This window comes from Neovison vison, chromosome X, assembly GCF_020171115.1.
Source record: "Neovison vison isolate M4711 chromosome X, ASM_NN_V1, whole genome shotgun sequence".
NCBI classification, from domain to species: Eukaryota; Metazoa; Chordata; class Mammalia; order Carnivora; family Mustelidae; genus Neogale; species Neogale vison.
Window position 1 is genome coordinate 105,663 of NC_058105.1, and position 22,801 is coordinate 128,463.

Genomic DNA, 22,801 nt, shown 5'->3' on the forward strand with positions numbered 1-22,801 from the left:
AACGTCAGACCTGTCCACAGAGACCTGGCAAGCCAGAAGAGGCTGGCAAGATATATTCAGGGCACTAAATGAGAAGAACATGCAGCCAAGAATACTTTATCCAGCAAGACTGACATTCAAAATGGATGGAGAGATAAAGAGTTTCCAAGACCGGCAAGGCTTAAAAGACTATGCAACCACCAAGTCGATACTGCAGGAAATATTAAGGGGGGTTCTATAAAAGAGGAAAAATCCCAAGAATAGCATTGAACAGAAATATAGAGACAGTCTGCAGAAAGAAAGACTTCAAAGGTAACTCGATGTCAATAAAAACGTATCTATCAATAATCACTCTCAATGTGAATGGCCTAAATGCACCCATAAAACGGCACAGGGTTGCAGATTGGATAAAACGACAGGACCCATCCATATGCTGTCTACAAGAGACCCATTTTGAACATAAAGATACACCCAGACTGAAAGTGAAGGGGTGGAGAAGCATCTTTCATGCCAATGGGACTCAAAAGAAGGCTGGGGTAGCGATTCTCATATCAGATAAATTAGACTTCAAACTAAAGACTGTAGTCAGAGATACAGAAGGACACTACATAATCCTTAAAGGGACTATCCACCAAGATGACCTAACAATTGTAAATATCTATGCTCCCAATATGGGAGCAGCCAATTACTAAAGAAAACTGTTAATCAAGATAAAGAGTCATATTGATATGAATACACTAATCGTAGGAGATCTTAACACGCCTCTTTCAGAACTAGACAGATCATCGAAGCAGAAAATCAATAAAGAAACAAGAGCATTGAATGACACATTGGACCAGATGGACCTCATAGATATATACAGAACATTCCACCCTAAAACAGCAGAATACTCATTCTTCTCAAGTGCACACGGAACCTTCTCCAGAATAGACCACATACTGGGTCACAAATCAGGACTCAACCGATACCAAAAGACTGAGATGATTCCCTGCATATTCTCAGATCACAATGCTTTGAAACTGGAGCTCAATCACAAGGAAAAGTTCCGAAGGAACTCAAACACCTGGAAGCTAAAGACCACCTTGCTTAAGAATGCTTGGATCAACCAGGAGATCAAAGAAGAACTGAAACAATTCATGGAAACCAATGAGAATGAAGACACTTCGGTCCAAAACCTATGGGATACAGCAAAGGCGGTCCTAAGGGGAAAATACATAGTGATCCAACATAGTAATATGGTGTGTCAACTACATCTCAATTAAAACTTACTGATATTTTCTGGGATACACAGACACATACATATATATATATATATGTATGTATGTTCTGGGCGGGGAAATAAAAGGAAAAAATAAAAAGGCAGAAATGGAAGGAAAAAGGAACAACAAAATAACAAAACATCTAGAAAGCAATGAATAAAATGGAATTAGTAAAAATTACTCTAACTGTAATAAGTTCACCAATCAAAAGGCACAGAGTGATGGAAGGATTAAAAATAAAAAAGACCCAACAATATGCTACTTACATGAGACTCAATGCAGATTTAAGTACACACATAGGCTTAAAGTGAAGGTATGGAAAAAGATATTCCATTCACGTGGAAACCAAAAGAAAGTGGGGATAAAATAAGAAGGTACACCAAAGATGCTTAAAAAAAAAGATAAATACAGTCATTATACAATATTAAAGCGGTCAATTCACTAAGAAGATACAACAATTTTAAATATATATGCACACAGGGGTGTGCGTGGCTCAGTTGGTTAAGTATGCGTCCAACTCTTGATTTCAGCTCAGTTCATGGTCTCAGGATTATGGTATTGAGCCCCACATTGGGCTCTGTGCTCAGCAGGGAGTCTGCTTGGGACTCCCTCTCTCCCTCTCTCTCTGCCCCTACCCCCCACTCTCACACTCTCCTTCTCTCTAAAATAAAATTTAATCTTCAAAAAAATAAATATATATGCACACAATATCAGGGTTAGATACTTACATATTAAGATACCTAAGTATCTGTGGTGCCTGGGTGGCTCAGTGGATTAAGCCACTGCCTTCGGCTTGGGTAATGATCTCGGGGTCCTGGGATTGAGCCCCGCATCTGCCTCAGCATCCCTGCTGAGAAAGCCTGCTTCCCCCTCTCTCTCTGCCTGACTCTCTGCCTACTTGTGATCTCTCTGTCAAATGAATAAATAAAATCTTAAAAAAAAAACAACAAAAAAACCCCCCAAAACCTAAGTATCTTAATACTAGCAGATCTGAAGGAAGATAATAATACAATAATAGCAGGCAACTTCAATACACCTCTTTCTAGCAATGGCTAACATCCAGACAGAAATCAACAAGGAAACATGACTTAAACCATACAAGTGGTCATAACAGGCATACACAGAACATTCCATCCAACAGCAGCAGAATACACATTCTTCTCAAGTGCACAGGGAACATTCTCCAGGATACGTCAGATGATAGGACACAAAACAAGTCTTAACAATTTTAGGAAGAAAATCATACCAAGTTTCTTTTCCAACCACAGTAGTATGATACTAGAAATCAACAAGCAGAAAGCTGGAAAATCTACAAATATGTGGAAGCTAAATAACACACTCCTGAACAAACAATGGATTAAAGAAAAAAATCAAAAGGAACCAGAAACAAGAAAAAACTAAGCCCAAAGATAGTGGAAGGAAGGAAATAAAGAGAGACCAAGGTGGAAATTAATGAAATAGAAACCAGAAAAATAGAAAAGATCAACAAAACTGATGGCTGGGGTTTTTTTTTGAATCAACAAAATTGACAAACCTCTAGCTAGACTAAGGGAAAAAAGAAGGTTCAAATAACATCAGAAATAGGAGACATTACAACTGATACTACAGAAATACACAGGATCATAAGAGACTCTTATGAATAATTACATGACAACAAACTGGATAAAGAAGAAATGGATATAATCCTAGAAACATAAAGCCTACCAAGACAGAATCAGGAAGAAATAGAAATTCTGAACTTTCCAAAAATGGGTAAGGAGTCTCAATCTGTAACCAAAAACCTCCTAACAAAGAAAAACCTAAAACCAGATGGCTTCATTGGTGAATTATACCAAACATTTAAAGCAAAATTAATGCCAAACCTTCCCAAACTCTTCCAAAAAAACCAAACAGGAAATACTTCCAAACTCATTTTATAAGGCCAGCATTACTCTGACACCAAATCCAGACAGGAACACAAGAAAACCATAGACCAATATCCCTGATGAACACATGTTGCACATATCCCTGATGAACACATGTTGCACATGAACCAGTGCAACAGAACAGAGATCACAGAAACAAACTCCCACATACATCACTGACTAAGATGTCACAAGAGAGCCAAGAATACTCACTAGGGAAAAGACAGCCTCTTCAACAAATAATGCTGGGAAAACTGGATACCACATGCAGAAAACTAAAATTGGATTCCTTACAACACCTTCCAAAAAATAACTTGAAATGGATTAAAGACTTAAATTCCAAGACTAAAACTATTAAATTCCTAGAAGAAAACACAAAGGAGAAGGTTTTTGACACTCGTCTTCAAGCAAAACTCAACAAGTGGAACTACATCAAACTAAAAAGCTTCTGACCAGCAAAATAAACAATCAACAAAATGAAAAGGTAATCTACAGAATGGAAGAAAATATTTATAAACCATATACTAGATAAGGGGTTAATATCTAAAATAAGGAATCCATACAACTCAGTTAACAACAACAACAACAACAAAACACTTATTAAAAATGGGCAAAGGAACTGAATAGACACTTTTCCAAAGAAGACATCCGGATGGCCAACAGACACATGAAATGTTGCTCAACATCACTAATCTTCAGGGACAGGCAAATCAAAATCACAATGAGATACTGTGGATATCACACCTGTTTGAATAGCTATCATCAAGAAGACAAGAAATCACAAGTGTTGGTGAGGATGTGGAGAGAAGGAAACCCTTATGCACTGTTGGTGGGAATATAAACTGGTTCAGCCACTATGGAAAATAGTATAAAGGCTCCTCAAAAAATTAAAAATACGGGGTGTCTGGGTAGCTCCGTTGGTGAAGTGGCTGCTTTCCGCTCAGATCATGATCCCAGGGTCCTGGGATTGAGCCCAGCATCGGGTTCCCTGTTCAGCGGGGAGCCTGCTTCTCCCTCTCCCTCTGCTGCTCCCCCTGCTTGTGCGTGCCCTGTCAAATAAGTAAATAAAATATTTTTTAAAAATTAAAAATGCAACTATAATATGATCTAGCAATTCTACTTCTGGGTATATACCCAAAGGAAATGAAAACAGGATACTGAAAAGACATTTGCATGCCCATGCTTAATGTAGCATTATTCTCAATAGCCAAGATACAAAAACAACCTAAGTGTCCATCAATGGATAAATGTCTAAAAAGATGAAGTATATATACATGCAACAGAATATTACTGAGTCACAAAAAAGAATGATACCCTGTCATTTGTGACAACACAGATGGATCCTGAGGGCACTATGCTTAGTGCTATAAGCCAGACAGAGAAAGACATGTATTATATATTACTTATAAGTAATATAAGAATCTAAAACTGCCAAATTTGTAGCAACAGAGAACAGAATGGCGGTTACCAGGTGCTGGGAGATGGACAAACTGGGGAAGTGTTGTTAAAGGGTACAAAATTGCAACTAGAAGATGAATAAATTCTGGAGATCCAGTGTACAGCACCAATTATACTAAAAAATACTGTATTATATACTTCAATATTGCTAGGAGACTAGATCTTAAATGTTTTCACCACAAAAAAAGAAATGACAATTGATATGATATGATAGTGGTGTTAGCTAAAAGCTAAAGTGGTAATCATACTGCAATATATATATATATATATATGTATCAACATGTTGTACACCTTAAATCACATGATGTTTATGTAAATTGTATCTCAATAAATAAAAAAACAAGAACAAAGGGGGATTTATTAGCCAACAAGCAGAGTAAAGGGGTAGTCAGTAGATGAAAAATTACTGAGGAAAAAAATCAAGGGTAATGTTCTACCCTTTTATTTATCTTAGGTCTAAACTACCCTAAAATAATCTTCCTAAAGGCAAGCCAAGGACTTATTCATCAAAGGCAGAGGATGAGGAACCTGATCAGCTATCAAAGGTGATCAGATATCAAGGGTAGGGGATTAACTTAAGACTGGCTCAGGTAGACCTGGGACACAGCCCAAGAATCAGGCCTAGTCAAATAGAGGGCTCAGAGGAGATGGTCCAACACTTGGTCAAGCAGTCTTTGGCATGTAAGATCTATATGCCAAAAGCTACAAAATATCATTGAAAAAAATCAAAGAAGACCTAAATAAATGAAAAAACATCTCATCTTCATAAATCAGAAGTTTAATATTATTGAACTTGGCAATATTTCCCAAACTGGTTGCACAACTCTGAATATATTAAAAATCACTGAATAGTATACTTCAAATAGGTGAATTGTATGGTCTATGACTTTATCTCAATAAAGTTGTTAAAAAAACCAATCTGTTAAAAATCAAAGAGAGATGATTAGAAATGCTTTTGCTACATTTTAATTTGATTATCTCAGTAATCCTAAAAATAAATCATTTAAAAGAAGCTGACTTAGTAGTTTCATTTTCTGGGAACTTCATGCATTTGCAATAAAAATACAGTAGTTGGCTGATTCACTTTTGGGTGAAATGAATAAATTTGGTAACAAAACCAGAAAAGAAATATTAGTTTATTCAGCTGATTCTCTAGTCTGCATCTAGACATACAATTAAAACTAAAATCAATGAAAGGAAATTACTTCAAATAGCTAAGAGACAAACATATCAAGAACTGCATGTTTCTCCCTTTTATGCTCAACATCACTGATTATTAGGGAAATACAAATCAAAACTACAAAGAGATACCACCTCACACCAGTTGAATGGCTAAAATCAACAACACAGGAAACAACATGTGTTGGAGAGGATGTGGAGAAAGGGGAACCCTTTTGCACTATTGGTGGGAATGTAAGTTGGTGCAACCACTCTGGAAAACAGTATGGAGAGTCCTCAAAAAGTTAAACATAGAACTACCTTATGATCCAGTAACTGTACTACTAGGTATTTACCTGAAGAATACAAAAATACAGATTTGACAGGAGACATGCTATAAACACCAATGTTTATAGCAGCATTATCTACTATAGCCAAACTATGGAAAGAGCCCAAATGTCCATCAACTGATGAATGGATGTAGAAGAGGGGGTATATGTATACACACACACACACACGTACACACACAATGGAATATTACTCAGCCATCAAAAAGAATGAAATGTTGCCATTTGCAATGATGTGGATACAGCTAGAGATTACAATGCTAAGCAAAATAAGTCAGAGAAGGCCAACTGCCATATGATTTCACTTGTATGTGAAATTTAAGAAACAAATGAACAAATGGGGGAAAAAAAAAGAAACAGAGAGGTAAACGAAGAAACAGACTCTTAACTATAGAGAACTCAGTGATGGTTACCAGAGGGGAGGTTCGGTGGGAGAATGTTACATAGGTGGTGGGGATGAAGGAGGACACTTGTGGTGAGCACTGGGTGCAGTATGGAACTGCTGAATCGCTCTGCTGTACACCTGAAACTAATATTACACTAGATGTTAACTAACTGGAATGAAAATAAAAATTTTTAAAAAATGTTTCTCCCTTTTGATTATTAATCTCATTACTGGGACTTAATCTCAAGAAAATAAGAAAAATAGGCACAAAATCATTTATAGCAGTACTGCTATTATAACACAAACCTCTAAATCAGTGCTACCTAACGAGTGTTTGCTAATGCTTCAACCAAGTCCATAAGCACACAGTTCAGTCCAACTGACATATTCGTAACAAGATGTTCTCAGTGAAGGAAACACAGCACTGACTTACAGGCCAGTGCAAGCTCTTTGGTTATAAAACAATTATGTGGAGTAACATTGCTCTTAAGAACCGAAGTGTCCAGGGGCGCCTGGGTGGCTCAGTGGGTTAGGCCACTGCCTCGGGTCGTGGTCTCAGGGTCCTGGGATCAAGGCCCGCGTCGGGCTCTCTGCTCAGCAGGGAGCCTGCTTCCCTTCCTCTCTCTCTGCCTGCCTCTCTGCCTACTTGTGATCTCTGTCTGTCGGATAAATAAATAAAAATCTTTAAAAAAAAAAAAAAGAACCGAAGTGTCCAAAATAAGGATGGTTCTAACCTATAATATAACCCAATGAAATACTATATGAGCATAAAGTAGATTAATGATAGCTAACAATAATTCAGCTCTTAGTATTGTACTAGGCACCGTACAAGATGCTTTACATACAGTATTTCCTTTATCCTGGTGACCTTAGGTTCTACCATCTCCTTTTTGCAGATTAGGAAACAAAGCTCAAAGAAGTCAGAGGACTGACCAAGGACTACCAGCAGGCTGGAAGTGAAATCAGGACTCAAACTCAGGCAAATATGACTCCAAATCTTGGTCACTATATTATATTACCTCAACAAAACTGAATATAAGCTATTATTTTATATATGTGTGTGTATATATATATGTGTGTGTGTATGTGTGTGTGTGTGTGTATATATATATATATATATATAGGTAAGATATATAAGATATATATATAGATATAGATATATCTCTATCTATATATCTTAAAAGATAAAATGGAAATGAACCTTTAGGATGCTGGGATCAAGAGTATTTTTTTCTTAAATATCTTTACAGCCTGTACCTATGCTAATAATAAATGTACCAGTGATTCAAATAGTAAATCCAAGATTATAAGTGAATTGACATTTATGAAATTTGACAATATCTGTTAAGTATCTTACAAAACAATAACATAATAATTTTCATCCAATTTTATACAAGACATTGTCTGAGATATTCCCCTTAGAAAGAGTGGTTCTCAAACTTCAATATGCATTCGAATCTTCTGGAGGGCTTGTGAAAACACAAATTGCTGGGTCCCACTCACAGAGTTTCTGCTTCAATAGCTCTGGGGTGGATCCCCAAAACTTGCATTTCTAACAGGTTCCCAAGGGATGCTGATGCTGCTGGCCCAGGGACTACATTTTGAGAACCAGTGCTTTTAAAAAACTAGCATCATCCTAAATCTAAATACAATTGCATAGTCAATTAAAAAATAAATGATACATTTCTCTGGATTATTTTAATGTGCTAAAGAGCCTGACAAAACATAGGCTGACAATTTATATCACAGTTCATTATTTGAAGAGTACAAGAGTTTTTTTGGACCAATTCTTTCTCTCAATCAAGTGCTACAAACTTTCTGAGGAAGTCAAAGAGTCATACTTTAAGTACCTACTGATAACATCAGCTACCTAAGTACCTCCAGCCAAAACTACTTTATTCTCAATTGCTGAACTGTTGCAAGAGTCTCGGAAATTATTCTTGGTAAGCCAACTAACAAATTAGAATGAAAAAGTCTTAAGTACTAAGAAAAAAACATTCATATAGGAGTCAGTATCATGGATAGGTAATATCCATATCTTAGCTGACAGTTTTCAAAAGTAAGATTCAGGAAGTACTATTTCAGCCTTTCTTGACTAATGTGACCCCAATCAAGTAATCTATTATCATTTTTGCATGTGGACTATGCCATGAAACATACCTATGTTTCTGACCATGATTCCTTTCAGTTCATCCACTTGGGCTTGAGTCTCCACCACTTTGTCTATGCCCTTATTCTCAGAGTGATGCTTCTATAAGAAAACAAGATTTAACTTACTCAGACATCATTTACAATAGAAAAACAAAAAGAAGAGGAATGACAGTAAGGAATGCTATTGAATTATGCCTGTACTGATACAAAAGATACATTCCATTTCACTTAAAAATTGTTATCAGGCCTAGGGAAAAATATAGGCAGCATAAAAAAATGTTACCATGTAAGTGTTATAGTATAAAAGTATCACCTTATTTTAAATAAAATAAATGTATTATAATAATATATCAATACATATATATACTTGAGACTCTTGGGGAAGAAGTACAGGTTCATATAATCTGTGCTCAGACAAGAAAGGAGTAAAGACCATAGTTGGGGCAGGGAGAACAAGGCAGGGAAAAGCACACTAAATTGTTCCCCGCTTCTTGGGTATGATGAGGAGACGCTGCCCTACCTTCTGAGCATCTATTCTTCTATCTGTTGCGATCAGAGCAGGCATCCTATTTTAATTGGGTTCTAATAGGACCTAGAAATCTAAGACATTGCTAATAGTACATATTTTGAAACTATTATCCATAGGCATCCATCAAGTCCCTAATATACAATATTCTAGTCACCTCACAGTGCTAAATGCTTCAAAGAGAGAACATTATTTAACCGACCCAAAAACTCCATGATGAAGATGCTCTTATTATTATCCCCATCTGCAGATGACAATCCTGGCACAGATTTATTCAGAGAGTCACACATACATATGGAGCCAATGACAGCCTGGTTAAGCTGAGAGTTTTGCTGCCAGCTCACCCTTTACCTTTGACTATATATTGGTATATTTTTGGTTGGTGATATTTTGTTTTGTTTTTTCCTTTAAAGATTTCATTTATTTATTTGAGAGAGAGAGAGAGAGAGAGAGAATACATACATGAGTAAAAGGGAGGAGGAGAGGAAGAGGGAGAAGCAGACTCCCCACAGAGCAGGAAGCCTGATGCAGGGCTCCATCCCAGGACTCTAGGATCATGACCTGAGCTAAACGCAGACACTTAACCAACTCAGCCACCCAGGAGCCCTTTGGTTGGTGATGTTTTACAGTTTCACATATATGAATGTTTTCTAGTGAGAAGTATGAAACAAATGAACTGACTGAATAAAGACATAACTATTTAAAGGAACTTCATCCCCAGAAGAATGCATATTTAGAAGCGTAACACTCAGGGCACCTGGGTGGCTCAGTCATTTAAGCATCTGCCTTTGGAGAGCCTGGGTGGCTCAGTGGGTTAATCCTCTGCCTTCAGCTCAGGTCATGATCTCGGGGTTCTGGGATCGAGTCCCACATCGGAATCTCTGCTCAGCAGGAAGCCTGCTTCCTCCTCTCTCTCTCTCTTTCTCTCCCCCCTTGCCTCTCTGCCTACTTGTGATCTCTCTCTGTCAAATAAATAAAATCTTAAAAAAAAAAAAATCTGCCTTCGGCTCAAGTCATGATCCTGGTGTCCTGGGATTGAGTCCCACATGGGGCTCCCTGCTCTGCAGGGAGTCTCCTTCTCCCTCTGACCCTCCACTTTTTGTGCTCTCTCTCTCTCAAATAAATAAAATCTTTTAAAAAAAGAAGTGTAACACTCAAAAAGTATTAAAAAGGAACACATGAAGAAGTGAAAAGTAAAGTATTCAATTACAATAATTCTTTTTTTCTCATTCACAATACAATCATAGATAGAACATATGTCTCTTTGCACTCAAAGTGTTTCATGGCTAAAAGGGAAGCATTTTTAAAGGTCTCAACATCATTAGTCATCAGGGAAATGCAAATTAAAACCACAATGAGCTATCACTACACACCCACTAGGATGACTAAAATTAAAAAGATAGACCATAGTAAGCATTGGCGAGAATGCAGAAACACTAGAACCGCTGGGGGGAATATAAATGGCACAACCAATTTGGAAAAAAGTCTGATAATTTATTACAAATTGTGGTACATGCATACAAGACTACTTATCAAAAAAGGGAACTACTGATTTACACCACATGAATGAGTGTCAAAAGTCTTACACAGCATGCAGGACGCAAAAGAGTATGTAATGCATACTTCCACTTATAGGAAATTCTAGAAAAGACAAAACTAATTCATAGTGACAGAAAAGAGACAGAGCAGTGGTTGCCTGGGGCAGAGTGTTGGGGAGGCGAATGACTACAAAGGGACATCAGGAACTTGCAGGGTCATGGAGGGTCATTTTGAAAAGGGTGGTATTTCACTGGTGTATATATATGCAGAACTTCACTGAGCTGACGGTTTGGTATTCATACAGATGAGCAGACTTTCAAATGACTAAGTTAAGCTGTTGAAAAATTACAGTTGCCTTGGGGTGCCAGGGTGGTTCAATCGTTAGGCATCTGACTCTTGAGTTCCAGATCAGGTCTTGAACTCAGGGTCGTGAGACTGAGCCCTGCATTGGGCTCCATGCTGAGTGTGGAGCCTACTTGAGAGTCTCTCTCTGTCTCTCCCCCCATTCCCCCTTTCCTTCCCCTGCCACACGCATACTCTCTCTCACTCAAAAAAAAAAAAACCCACAAAAAACCACAAAAAACAAAACAAAACAAACAAACAAAAAAAACTACAGGTGCCTCATGGGAGGACAGAAGGTTAATGTACCAGTTAAGAGGCCATTTGGCATACTGAATGGATTTATGCATTAGATGGGTAGCTCAAGTAGATGATCTTTAATGTCTTCTCCCATTCCTAGATACTTTGAACACTACATAGATAGTATCACTGATTATTTAAATTTTTTCTATCTGGGAAGTTTTATTATGTTTCCATTTAACAGCACAATCAGAAAAATATATTTGCAGGTCAGGGTCCCCTCTATTCAAAGTGCCTGGAGGTTATAAAGAAGGTATGAATCAAAATACTATATCCTGAAAAAGACCTTACCAACTGTGCAGCCAAGACACTTGAGAACTCGCTATTCATGGCATATGGGAGTGCTGTCTGTGCTCTTGAACCATATGTAGTCTGGAACCTCTTCTTTATCTCATTCAGAAAATTAAATGCTCGAGAACGTTCAAAATCCTGAAAAGAGACCAACACAGAGTTCAATCAGAAAGTAAACAGAGATGATATGATTAACAACAACCATAAGAACAGCTAACACTTACTGAGCAATGATTCCACGAAGAAGAACTAGCACTGATCTCATTTTACAATAAGAGAACAAAGGCTCTTAAAAGGTAACTTGCCAAAGGTCAAACAACTAATAAAAGAAAGAACTGAGAGTCCAATCCAAATATATTTATTTGACTACTGCCAACTAAAGATAACAGTATCTAGGTTAGTTGGGTTGAGGAGTAAGAGTTGGGTTTTACTTCCTCCATATCTTTCACAGGACCTGTGAGAAGGCCCAATATAAGAAGATGCTTAATAAATCCATAATAATAGTATGGTCTTTCACACACAAAGATAACACTACTGATACATACTTTGAATTGAGTTTTTTGAATATTGATGGTATACTTGAAAAGATTAACTGAAGTACTCTTGTCTGGTCCCAGTGAAGAAATAGAAAACTCAACTCTAATGAACCCAAATGTAGTTATATTTCTTATCTATTCCAAGCCTTTTTCACATCAGTTATTTCAGATATAGCTGGATTTTTAAAATAATTTTAGAAAACACTGTGAAACTAGAGATATAAATCATTATGATGATCTCTATGGTTGACACTAATCTCCATTTAACCCAAGATGATTAGTCTAACCTAAGGGTTCTTACACTGGGGTCAGTGGTCCAAATTCAAGGGGTCCTTGTACTTGAGTAGAAGAAAAATCACATTAAGTTTTTTTTTTTTTAAATCACATTAAGTTTTAACTGAAGTTTTAAATTGAGTGTAGGTAACAAACCAGAATAGTACCAAACAGCACTTATGACTGTCACCAATGGAAACCTTTTTTTCACATACCACCAGTTCCAGTATCTCAAAATATCATTTATATTCTTCACTTCAAAATTATTAGTTCTCAGACCTATGACTAGATCTTGTCACTTAATGTAATTCATAAAAAAGCATACATATTACTGTACCAATTTTTAAAATACTCTGAATACTATACTTCAATATAACTGGTTTTGTTTATAATCATGTATTTCATACATTTCAAAACATCCTGGGAGAGGTCCATGAGTGTCGAAGGGGTCTGTGACTCAATAAAGGTTAAAACCCTGACCTATGGTAATCATGTCAATTCCATGTCTCTTGTCGTTGCTCAATTTAGAAATAAGTATGTAACCTAGTCCTAGCCAATTAAGACATGAAAAGAAGTTCACTTTGAAGGATGGGGAGAGGACCGTGTGCTTCTGAGAACTTTCCTCATTCTTACAATAAGAGATTTGAAAAGACACAGTTCCTCTTCTCCGGACACAAATAAGAAAGCATGTGGTTCCATGCAACCATGGGGGAATGTACTAGGAGGAAGCTGACACTAAGGGCAGCAGACAAAATGACCTTAATGGCACTGTTAAGTTACAGAGCATTTTGGTCTAGAACCTAGAATCTACAAATACTCAAAAAACAACTTACCAAAGTGAACTACAGGTTTACAAAGTTGATCATGACATATCATGATCTTCTTTTCCAGACTTACATACATTAAATTCACTATTGACATGAGCACTGGGTATTATATAAAACTAATGAATCATTGAACATTCTATCAAAAACTAATGATGTACTACATGTTGGCTAATTGAATTTAAATTTTAAAATTCAGTATTGAATAAAATAACCTATTTAATATTTCAGATAAATAAATTTTGAGAGCATTTGATATCAAAGGGTCATAATTATGACCAATTCTCACTACACAATAGGAGAAATGCAGAAATTGCAAGAGGTTAAGCTAAAACTCTCTACCGAAACTGAGCTGATTTGCATATACCCAGACATCAACTCTTCTTGTCACTTGCTGCTTCATATGATAAATGCAAAGTACAGAAAAAATTTCTAGCTATGGACAGTTATAATTACATCAACTTTACCTACTAAAGATAATTAAGAACTGACTTTATTAACAGTACACATAGTTAAATAGCAACATGTCTTCAAGTTACTTACATCATCAGTGATACAAAGATATACAATCCTGTCTTGGCAGATGTAATGAAACAAATAACTGTAGGATAAAAGATATAAAACTTACTGTGGTTATTAAGCAATATCTCTTTCATTTCCATCTTCTATCTATGTATAAGCAAATTTAGTACTACCAATGTGACCATATCATTTACAGATACTATCTATGCTCCCTCTCCTCCTCCCCTATACACCTGTTTCTCTCAAGTCAAACTGGTACGAATATATAAGACATTAAAAGAAAGTCTCTACCCTAAGTAGCACAACTGTATGCACATTACCCATTAAAATGATAGCTACAAAAGCATAACTGGACTCTTAAGGCCTCTACAAGAGATGACATCTTAGGAGGGACATGTAATTAAGATTAACTTCCAATGAGCCATATGTCTTCCTTGCCTTCTTTTAAGATCTCAGAGGAATCACTTTTTCTACCAAACACTCACCACTCGCATTTGTATGGCATCTACTTTGAGCCAGTTACTGGGTTGGGCGCTGAGGATACAAGTAAGCAAAACCATCAGTCCCTGCCTTCACAAAGATCACAGTGCAGGGAATTACCAAGCAGCATGGTGAAACAGGAGGAGGAGGAAAAGGCCATATGGTGCTCTGGCAACATAAAGGAGACACCTAACAGAGTTTAGCAAAGGGTAATGGGAAAGACATCCTGGAACGAGTGATGCCTGAGTCAAGACCTGAAGAATAAGTGAGAGATGGCAAGGTAAAGAGCAGATAAAGAATCTTCCAGAGGGTAAAACCAACAAGCACAAAGGCCTGAAGATTTAAAAAAAAAAAGCACATAATGGGTTTCGTACAGTCAAATGAGCTCACATGATTAGAGTGTGAAATAGAAGAAGAAACAGAACAGAACCCGACTAACTGGCTACTAGAAATGAAGCAGAAGGATAACTCAATTTTGCCTCCCAGATTTCTACCTTGGGCAACTGGACAGATAGGAGTACTGCTGATTTATACTTTTAATGTTCATATAAAGGCTTGATATGAATTATAAGGAGGTATGGGAACTCGGGCAAAATGTCTTCCTCCACTACTCTAGAACTGTTCATGTCAATTCCATCAATAACTTCCACATCACCATATCCAGTGGTTCTCTTTGAAACATGATACTGTTGACCACTTCCTTCTGAAAAGTGTTTTCTCTCCACTGGATTTCCCAACACCAGGCTTGCCTGGTTCACGTGGCAGTCTCTTTCCCTCTCTATTGATGTTTTCCAACATCCCCAGCTCCCTGCTCTTCTTACACACAGTCCCTGGATGGTGGCATCCGTTGTCATGTCCTGTTGTTTTTATCAGCTACCACAGTTATGATGATGATTCCCAAATCTAGATCTCACCTACTTCCTGAGCTCCAGGCCTACATACACTACTGTCTATTAGACACATCGAACTGGACGTACAATAGACAACTTAAATACAGTGTCCAAAATGGAAGTCATCATTTTCTCCAGAAAATTTGTACCCTAGGAAGTAACTTAGTACAAAGACAACAAAAAGTCACAAGGCATGGTCCCGCCACCAAGGAATCTACAGTCGGGTGACAGAGACAAAAAGTAAAGATTGCAGTTATAATATGGTGTGGTAAGTGCTACAGTATGAATAAACAAAGGATGCTATGGAGATAAGCAAAAGAGGGCACCTGGCCTAGTCTTGGAGTTCAGGCTTTCTAGAAAAGGAAATATTTAACCTCAGAAAGGCAAAGTCAGATTTTAAAAAAAAAATAAACATATTCAAGTAAAAGGTAATGGCTACTGCAAAGAATAGGAAAAGCGAAAGAACCCAGCATTGAAATGCAAATAGCTAAGCAAGGCTGGAGACCAAAACTGAAAGCTAAAGTAGTGAGATAGGGGGCCAGAGAAGGAAGCAGGGGCAGATATTGAAAAAGTCTCTGGAGTCATTAAGAAACTTTACCATGTGAGTTGAGGGAAACTGGAGAGGGAGACAAACCATGAGAGACTGTGGACTCCAAGATATAAACTGAAGGTTTTAGAGGGGAGGGGGCGGGGGGTTGGGGAAGCCTGGTGGTGGGTATTAAGGAGGGCACGGATTGCATGGAGCACTGGATGTGGTGCATAAACAATGAATCTTGGAACACTGAAATAAAAAATTTAATTTAATTTAAAAAACTTTACCTAGACTGCACAGAGTAACTGCTGAAGAAAAGGGATGTGATCAGAATTACCCTTTTAGAAGGATTAAATAATAATGAAGACAGCATCTCATTTAGGACCTGTAAAATGAGCAAAAGCTTACCAGGGGGCTGGGAGGGGAGAGACAGTCCAAAAGCATGAAATACGTAACAAAGCTTGAAATAATAGAGCTAGGTCAGAGAATGGCAAGGACTGCTATACAGGTAAGTGTAGAAAGGTCAGGAATGGACAAAATTATGAAGGTAGAGTTTGGGCTTTACTCTAAAAGCAATAGGTTTTAAGCAAGAAAGTTTAATCATAGGAATGTGAAATACAGATTTAAGGAGGGAGCAACCAGAAGCTGAAAAGCAAGTTAGGAGGAGGCTATTAAAAATGAAAACCAATGAAGGCCTAAACTGAACACTATGACAAGTGGGGACAGAGGAAAGGGAATGGATTGAAAAATTTCTTGCAGGACAATGGCAAGGATTTGGAGAGGAAATCAAATATGATTCTTCAGTGTTAGGGTTAGCCAACTGAATGGCTGGCGATGTTGTTAAAGAAGAAAGAAGCATCAAGGGGAAGACTGGATTTCAAGAGGGAAACGGCTGTCTCACAGTAAAATGGACATTTTCTTTCAATGTACAATAATAAGAGATATTTTTAATCAAGATGATGAAATATGGTTATAGGAAAGAAACCAAGGCAGAAGGTTAAAATAAATAAAAGGAAAAACTGGGTGATGGCACCTCACTCCGGAGGATACTGGGCAGGACAGGATCAGGGTTAGGGTTAGGGTAGCCTTCTTGTACTAGAATCGCACCTTTACTGGATTACATACTCTCGGACCCTCGTAGCTAGATAGGACTATGTGACTAATTTCTGGCTGATAAAATGTGAGTGGAAGGTATATTCCCACTTCCCAGTCTTGCCTCTGAAAGGACTGAATGTGCTTTCCCTGGGCATTTTCCTGGGAACTGACAAGGAACACAGTGACCATAAGCCTAGTAAGTTTTTGAAAACGCCTTAAGCCATACTCACAAGAAGCTGGAATTATTTGACCCCAACAATGTCTGGACCTCTAAACTATACCAGCAGGCAGCAGACTACCGAACCTGCAGAGTTCCAAAAGATGACACCCTAACACCCATTTTGGATGTGGCCAGATGATAAAGGACAAGGAAGAGCCTCCTGGAGAACAAAGCCAGGATTCAGGGAGAAAAAACAAGGGAGTTCCTCCAATGAACCAGAACCACTAACCACTCCAGGATCAGAATAGGGAGTCTTTGAAATTGCTGTGAAGTAGTTACTGGAATACTGCTAGGAAGCAGTGACTTCTATGTGTTTCTCATTCTTCCCTTTTCTAACTGTGAGTTTGTAACTTCGATGCTGGTGATGTTTTTCTACTTCTACCACTGTCCATTGGGTTGGGCAGGGGGAGCAGGAAGAACATATGACTTCTCTTCTTATATGACTTACCACAGGAGCCACTCCTGGGCCTTATGGAGAAGACTGTGTGTCACCCAGACTCTCTGAACTGGACAGTGACCAGATAAGGTTTTAGAGCCATCTCCTACAGAGAGGATATGTGCTCTTTGTTTGAGAAGAGTACACCCAGATATTTGAAAGGCCCAAAAGAGTAGAATGGAAGATTCCAAGTTGTCTCCTAATATCCTGTAACCTCTTGTAGAGTAACAGAATTTTAGCTAAACATACAGCTGCACACCTATGACAAATTTTAGCCTCCCTTCCAGCTAGGTTAGCTACATAACTATGTAGAGAAAATAAAACATAAGCCAAAACTTCTGAACAATAAAATGTCACCCTACTTCTGGCTTTGCCTTTAAAAATACCGGGCATGTAGCGGCGCCTGGGTGGCTCAGTGGGTTAAGCCTCTGCTTTCGGCTCAGGTCATGATCCCAGGGTCCTGGGATCGAGCCCCACATCAGGCTCTCTGCTCCGCGGGGAGCCTGCTTCCTCCTCTCTCTCTCTCTCTCTCTCTCTCTCTCTCTCTCTCTCTGTCTGCTTGTGATCTCCGTCTGTCAAATAAATAAATAAAATCTTAAAAAAATACCAGGCATGCGATGTTAACAAGAACTAAAGGAGCTGCCTTGGCCAGAGCTAATCGAAGACACTAACTGAAAACGACAGAGCCACCCCAGAAGCCTGGAAGTACTCCTGTCTCGGCTATCTCATTTAAGTAACACTGTATTTTGGGTATCTCTCTTATGGTAGTTTAGACTAGCCTAGATCCTAAATTATACAAGGAGCTAGCTTTGGAAAGTAATAAGAACCTCCTTCTGAGATAGGAATTAAGGAAATTAGGGTAGGTTAAATAACGAAAGTTTTTTAAGTATTGATGAGGAATGTTGAGGCACTTTTTATCTGATTACTAAGATTTCCCACCTATGCCCTCCCCAATCCATTCTCTGACCAGCCACCAGAGTGATCTTTCTAAAGCAAAATCTGACCATGTCACAACCCAGCTGGAAACCTTCAGTGCCTGCCCACAAAGGAAAGTCAATCTCTTAACATGGCTTATGAGACCCTATATGATTGCTCTTTTACCTGTCTCTCCAGCTTTATTTTCACCATGCTGGGCACCAGTCACAGAATGCCACCTGCAGTTCCCGAACTCCATGCTTCTCCACCAGCTGCTCCTTCTAGCACTACCTTCCACCATCTACTACAATTATCTATGCACTTGACTGTCTCCTCCATTAAACTATAACCTCTATGAGGGCAAATATTGTGTAATTTCTTGTTGTATCCCCAGCACCAAGCACAGTACCCAGCAACAGTCAAGTGCTCAATGAATATTTACTGAAAGAATGAACATAGAAATATTATGTAGCACATATCCTAAAGCTCTATAACAAAGTTATTTTTTACAAGTAACATTATCATACCTCTCTTTAAAATATTAATATCACTTTGATGATGAAAAATAATTTAAATTCAAATTTATAATGAGTAGAACAGACCATTGTCTAAGCTGGTAAAGGTTACTGTTTATTCAAATTTTCTACCAAGAACCTTGTTTTCTAGTTTTCTATCATTCTGATTATGACACAGTTTACTTCTTTCACCCTCTACCCACGCAGAGCAGAACTCACTTGCCATGTGAGTACGTTAGTTTGTTATTTTCAGAAGGTATCTTAGCCAGAATCTGCTCTGTCACCTCCAGGAAGTTTCCTCCACACCAAGCATGTTTGGCAAGGATAGTCGTTCCCCTGGCGACGACTGCAAAAAGAATGGCCATGGCTTCAATCTATCAAAAGGAAAAAAGACACACAAAACTTAGAGTATTTCTTTGACAAGATCTTTCAAAAGAAAATCATCATTTACCAACATCTACCTGAAAACAGTATTTTTTTCAATATTCACTTATTTTTTAATTGAAGTATATTTCACACACAATGTTACATTAGTTTCCGGTAGACAACACAGTCATCTGACAAGTCTACAATTTATGCTATGCTTACCACAGGTGTAGCTACCATCTGTCACCATGCCGAACTATTACAACACGTTGACTATATTCCCTATGGTGTACCTCTTATTCCCATGACTTACTCATTCCATAAATGAACAAACCGATGGTTGACAGAGGGAAGGGGCATGGTTTGTTCTCTGTATTTACAGGTCTGATTCTGCTTTTCAGGTATTTTAAGCATTTGTTTAGATTCCACATGTAAGTGAAATCATCCAGTATTTGCTTCTTATTTCACTTATCAAAATACCTTCTAAGTCCATCCATGTTGTTGCAAATGGCAAGAGCTCATTTTTTCTTATGACTAATAATATTCCATTGTATGTGTATATCTCCATATATGTATATATGGATAAAGATGTGGTGCATGTATATATGATGTATATCTTCTTTATCTATTCATCTACTAATGGACACTTGGGTTGCCTCTGTATCTTAGTTACTGTAAATAATGCTGCAATAAGCACTGAGGTACATATATCCTTTCAAGTAAGTTTTTCATTTCTTTTGGTAAATACCCAGTAGTAGAATTACTGAATCATAAGGTATTTCTATCTTTAATATTTTGAAGAAGCTCCATATTGCTTTCCACAGTGGTTGCACCAATTTACATTCCCACCACCAGTGCACAAGTGTTCCCTTTTTTGCACATCCTTGCCAATACCTCTTTCTTGTCTTTTTGATACTAGCCATCCTGACAAGTGTGAAGCAGTATCTCACTGTAGTTTTCATTCTCATTTCCCTGATGGTTAATGATGCTGAGCCTCTTTTCATGTGTCTGTTGGCCATCTGTATGCTCTCTTTGGAAAACTGTCTATTTGGGTCCTGTGTCCACTTTTTTAATTGGATTATTATGTGCAGGGTTTTGGTGTTGAGTTGTGTAAGTTCTTTATATATTTTAGATACTAATCACTTATGAACATATCGTTTGCAGATATCTTTTCACATTCAGTAAGTTGCCTTTTAGTGTTTTTTTTTTGCCTTTTAGTTTTGTTGGTGGTTTCCTTTGCTGTGCAAAAGCTTTTAATTTTGATGTATTCACATTAGTTTATTTTTGCTTTTGTTTCCCTTGCCTCAGGAGACATATCTAGAAAAATGGTGTTAAGGCCCATGTTGAGGAAATTACTGCCTATTTTTCTTCCAGTTTTATGGTTTTGTTATTCACCTTTAGGTATTTAATCCATTTTGAGTTTGTGTGTGGTGTAAGACAGTGGTCCAGTTTTCCCAGCATCATTTGTTGAAGAGACTATCTATTCCCTGTTGTATATTCTAGCCTTTTTTGTTGAAGATTGATAGACCATATAATTATGGGTTTACTTCTGGGCTCTCTATTCTGTTCCATTGATCTATGTGTCTGTTTTTATGCCAGCACCATACTGTTTTGATTACTGAAGGTTTCTAATATATCTTGAAATCTGAGATTGTGATACCTTCAGCTTTGTTCTATTTCTCATGACTGCTTTGGCTATTTAGGTTCTTTTATGGTTCCATATAAAATTTTAGGATTAATTGTTCTAGTTCTGTGAAAAATACTATTGGTATTTTGATAGGTATTATACTGAATCTGAAAATTGCTTTGGGTAGTGTAGACATTTCAAAAATATTAATTCTTCCAATCCATGAGCACAGAATATCTTTCCATTTGTTTGGGTACCTGGAGACACTACTGCCCAAGATGCTATAATAATAATGTAAGACACTTAATAATAGGCTTAATTAAAAGGTCATAGTCTTGTACAAGTTTACAACCCTAACCCATACTGATATATAGAGAGACACACAAAATATGTACACATGTGTATATATAAAATGTAACATATATGTTATACACACATTGATAGATAAGGTACATTAACAAATTATACAGCACAACTGGATATCACCATTTGAAAAGCAATTACCATAAACAGTAAAGGGACATAAAGAGGGGATTCTTCCTTTTTTTAATTGAAGTATAATTAACATGCAGTGTGATATTAGTTGCAGGTGTACAATACAATGATTCAACAATTTCATACATTACTCAGTGCTCATCACCATAAGTGGACTCATAATCCCCTTTATCTATTGCACCCATTCCCCCCCACCTCCCCTCTGGCAATCACCAGTTTGTTCCCTGTATTTAAGAGTCTGATTTTTGTCTCTTTTTCTTTGTTTTGTTTCTTAATTCCACATATCCAATAATCCCACCCTGAAAATTTATCCTAATGGTTCAACAGAAGTTTGACTCTAGATTCAGAAAGATACATATTAACAATATTAATAGCCCATATTTATTTTTTAAATTTTTTTAAATTTATTTTCAGCGTAACAGTATTCATTGTTTTTGCATCACACCCAGTGCTCCATGCAATCCATGCCCTCTCCAATACCCACCACCTGGTTCCCCCAACCTCCCACCCCCTGCCCCTTCAAAACCCTCAGATTGTTTTCCAGAGTCCATAGTCTCTCATGGTTCACCTCCCCTTCCAATTTCCCTCAACTCCCTTCTCCTCTCTAACTCCCCTTGCCCATATTTATTAAGTGCCTGTGTATTGGGCACCATTTTAAGCACTGTACAACTATTAACTCACTCAATGCTTACATCAATTAAATTACACACTATTATGATACTTCTACTAAAATGTGCAAACTGCAGTACAGATAACTTACACAGTTTGCCTAAAATTACAGAACTAGTAAATAATAAAAATTGGGACTCAAACCCAGGCAGAATGGTTCTAGAACCCATAATCTTATCCATACAGTATATACTGCCTCTATTATAAAGCCATTATCCATAATAGAAACAAACTGAAAAGAAACCAAACCTTCCACAAGAGGAATGGTTCTTTAAATTATGTTAAGATCCTTCATAAACAAAACATTTCTAAAACAACACAGGAAGAGTTTAAGGTTATTTTTCTCATGTTAATGTATTTGTACTATTTTTCCACCCAACAGCCCTATTTCTTTTATATAATGGTATAAATTTATAAAAAGAGATGTCCAAGTACCTTCCTGTTCTTCTACTAACTCTTCAACTCAATGTTATTTCTTAACATGTTCAGTTCCATCCAACAGGCCAGTGGTTCTTAAACTATAGGTGAACGAGTTCTCGTGGGTGGGGGAGTGACAGTCACTGTTAAAAATTCAAACTCTTGGCATCATCACCTAAAATTCTGAATCAGTAGACTTGAGGTAAGACCCTGGAATAACATATTTAAGACAAGCCTATCTAGATGCAGGTGATTCACTTAACCATATTTTGTAAAACAGCAACAGACCACAAAGTGCCTGAAGTCAGGGAATCCAGAGATTCCTTCTTGGAATCCCAGCACTGAAACACCAC

General features: G+C 37.5%; 1 protein-coding gene across 1 annotated transcript in view; it reads right to left on the reverse strand.

The window, feature by feature from the left end:
* Window positions 1–22,801, reverse strand: part of VAMP7 (vesicle associated membrane protein 7) — a 45,186-nt gene that overhangs the window by 15,441 nt on the left and 6,944 nt on the right. Inside the window, exons 2-5 of the mRNA XM_044235112.1 lie at window positions 19,094–19,248; window positions 13,813–13,870; window positions 11,637–11,774; window positions 8,651–8,741 (exon numbers count right to left, since the gene is read on the reverse strand). Coding sequence (XP_044091047.1) covers window positions 8,651–8,741; window positions 11,637–11,774; window positions 13,813–13,870; window positions 19,094–19,239 — 433 coding nt within the window. The 5' untranslated portion in view covers window positions 19,240–19,248. The remainder of the gene's footprint in view (window positions 1–8,650; window positions 8,742–11,636; window positions 11,775–13,812; window positions 13,871–19,093; window positions 19,249–22,801) is intronic.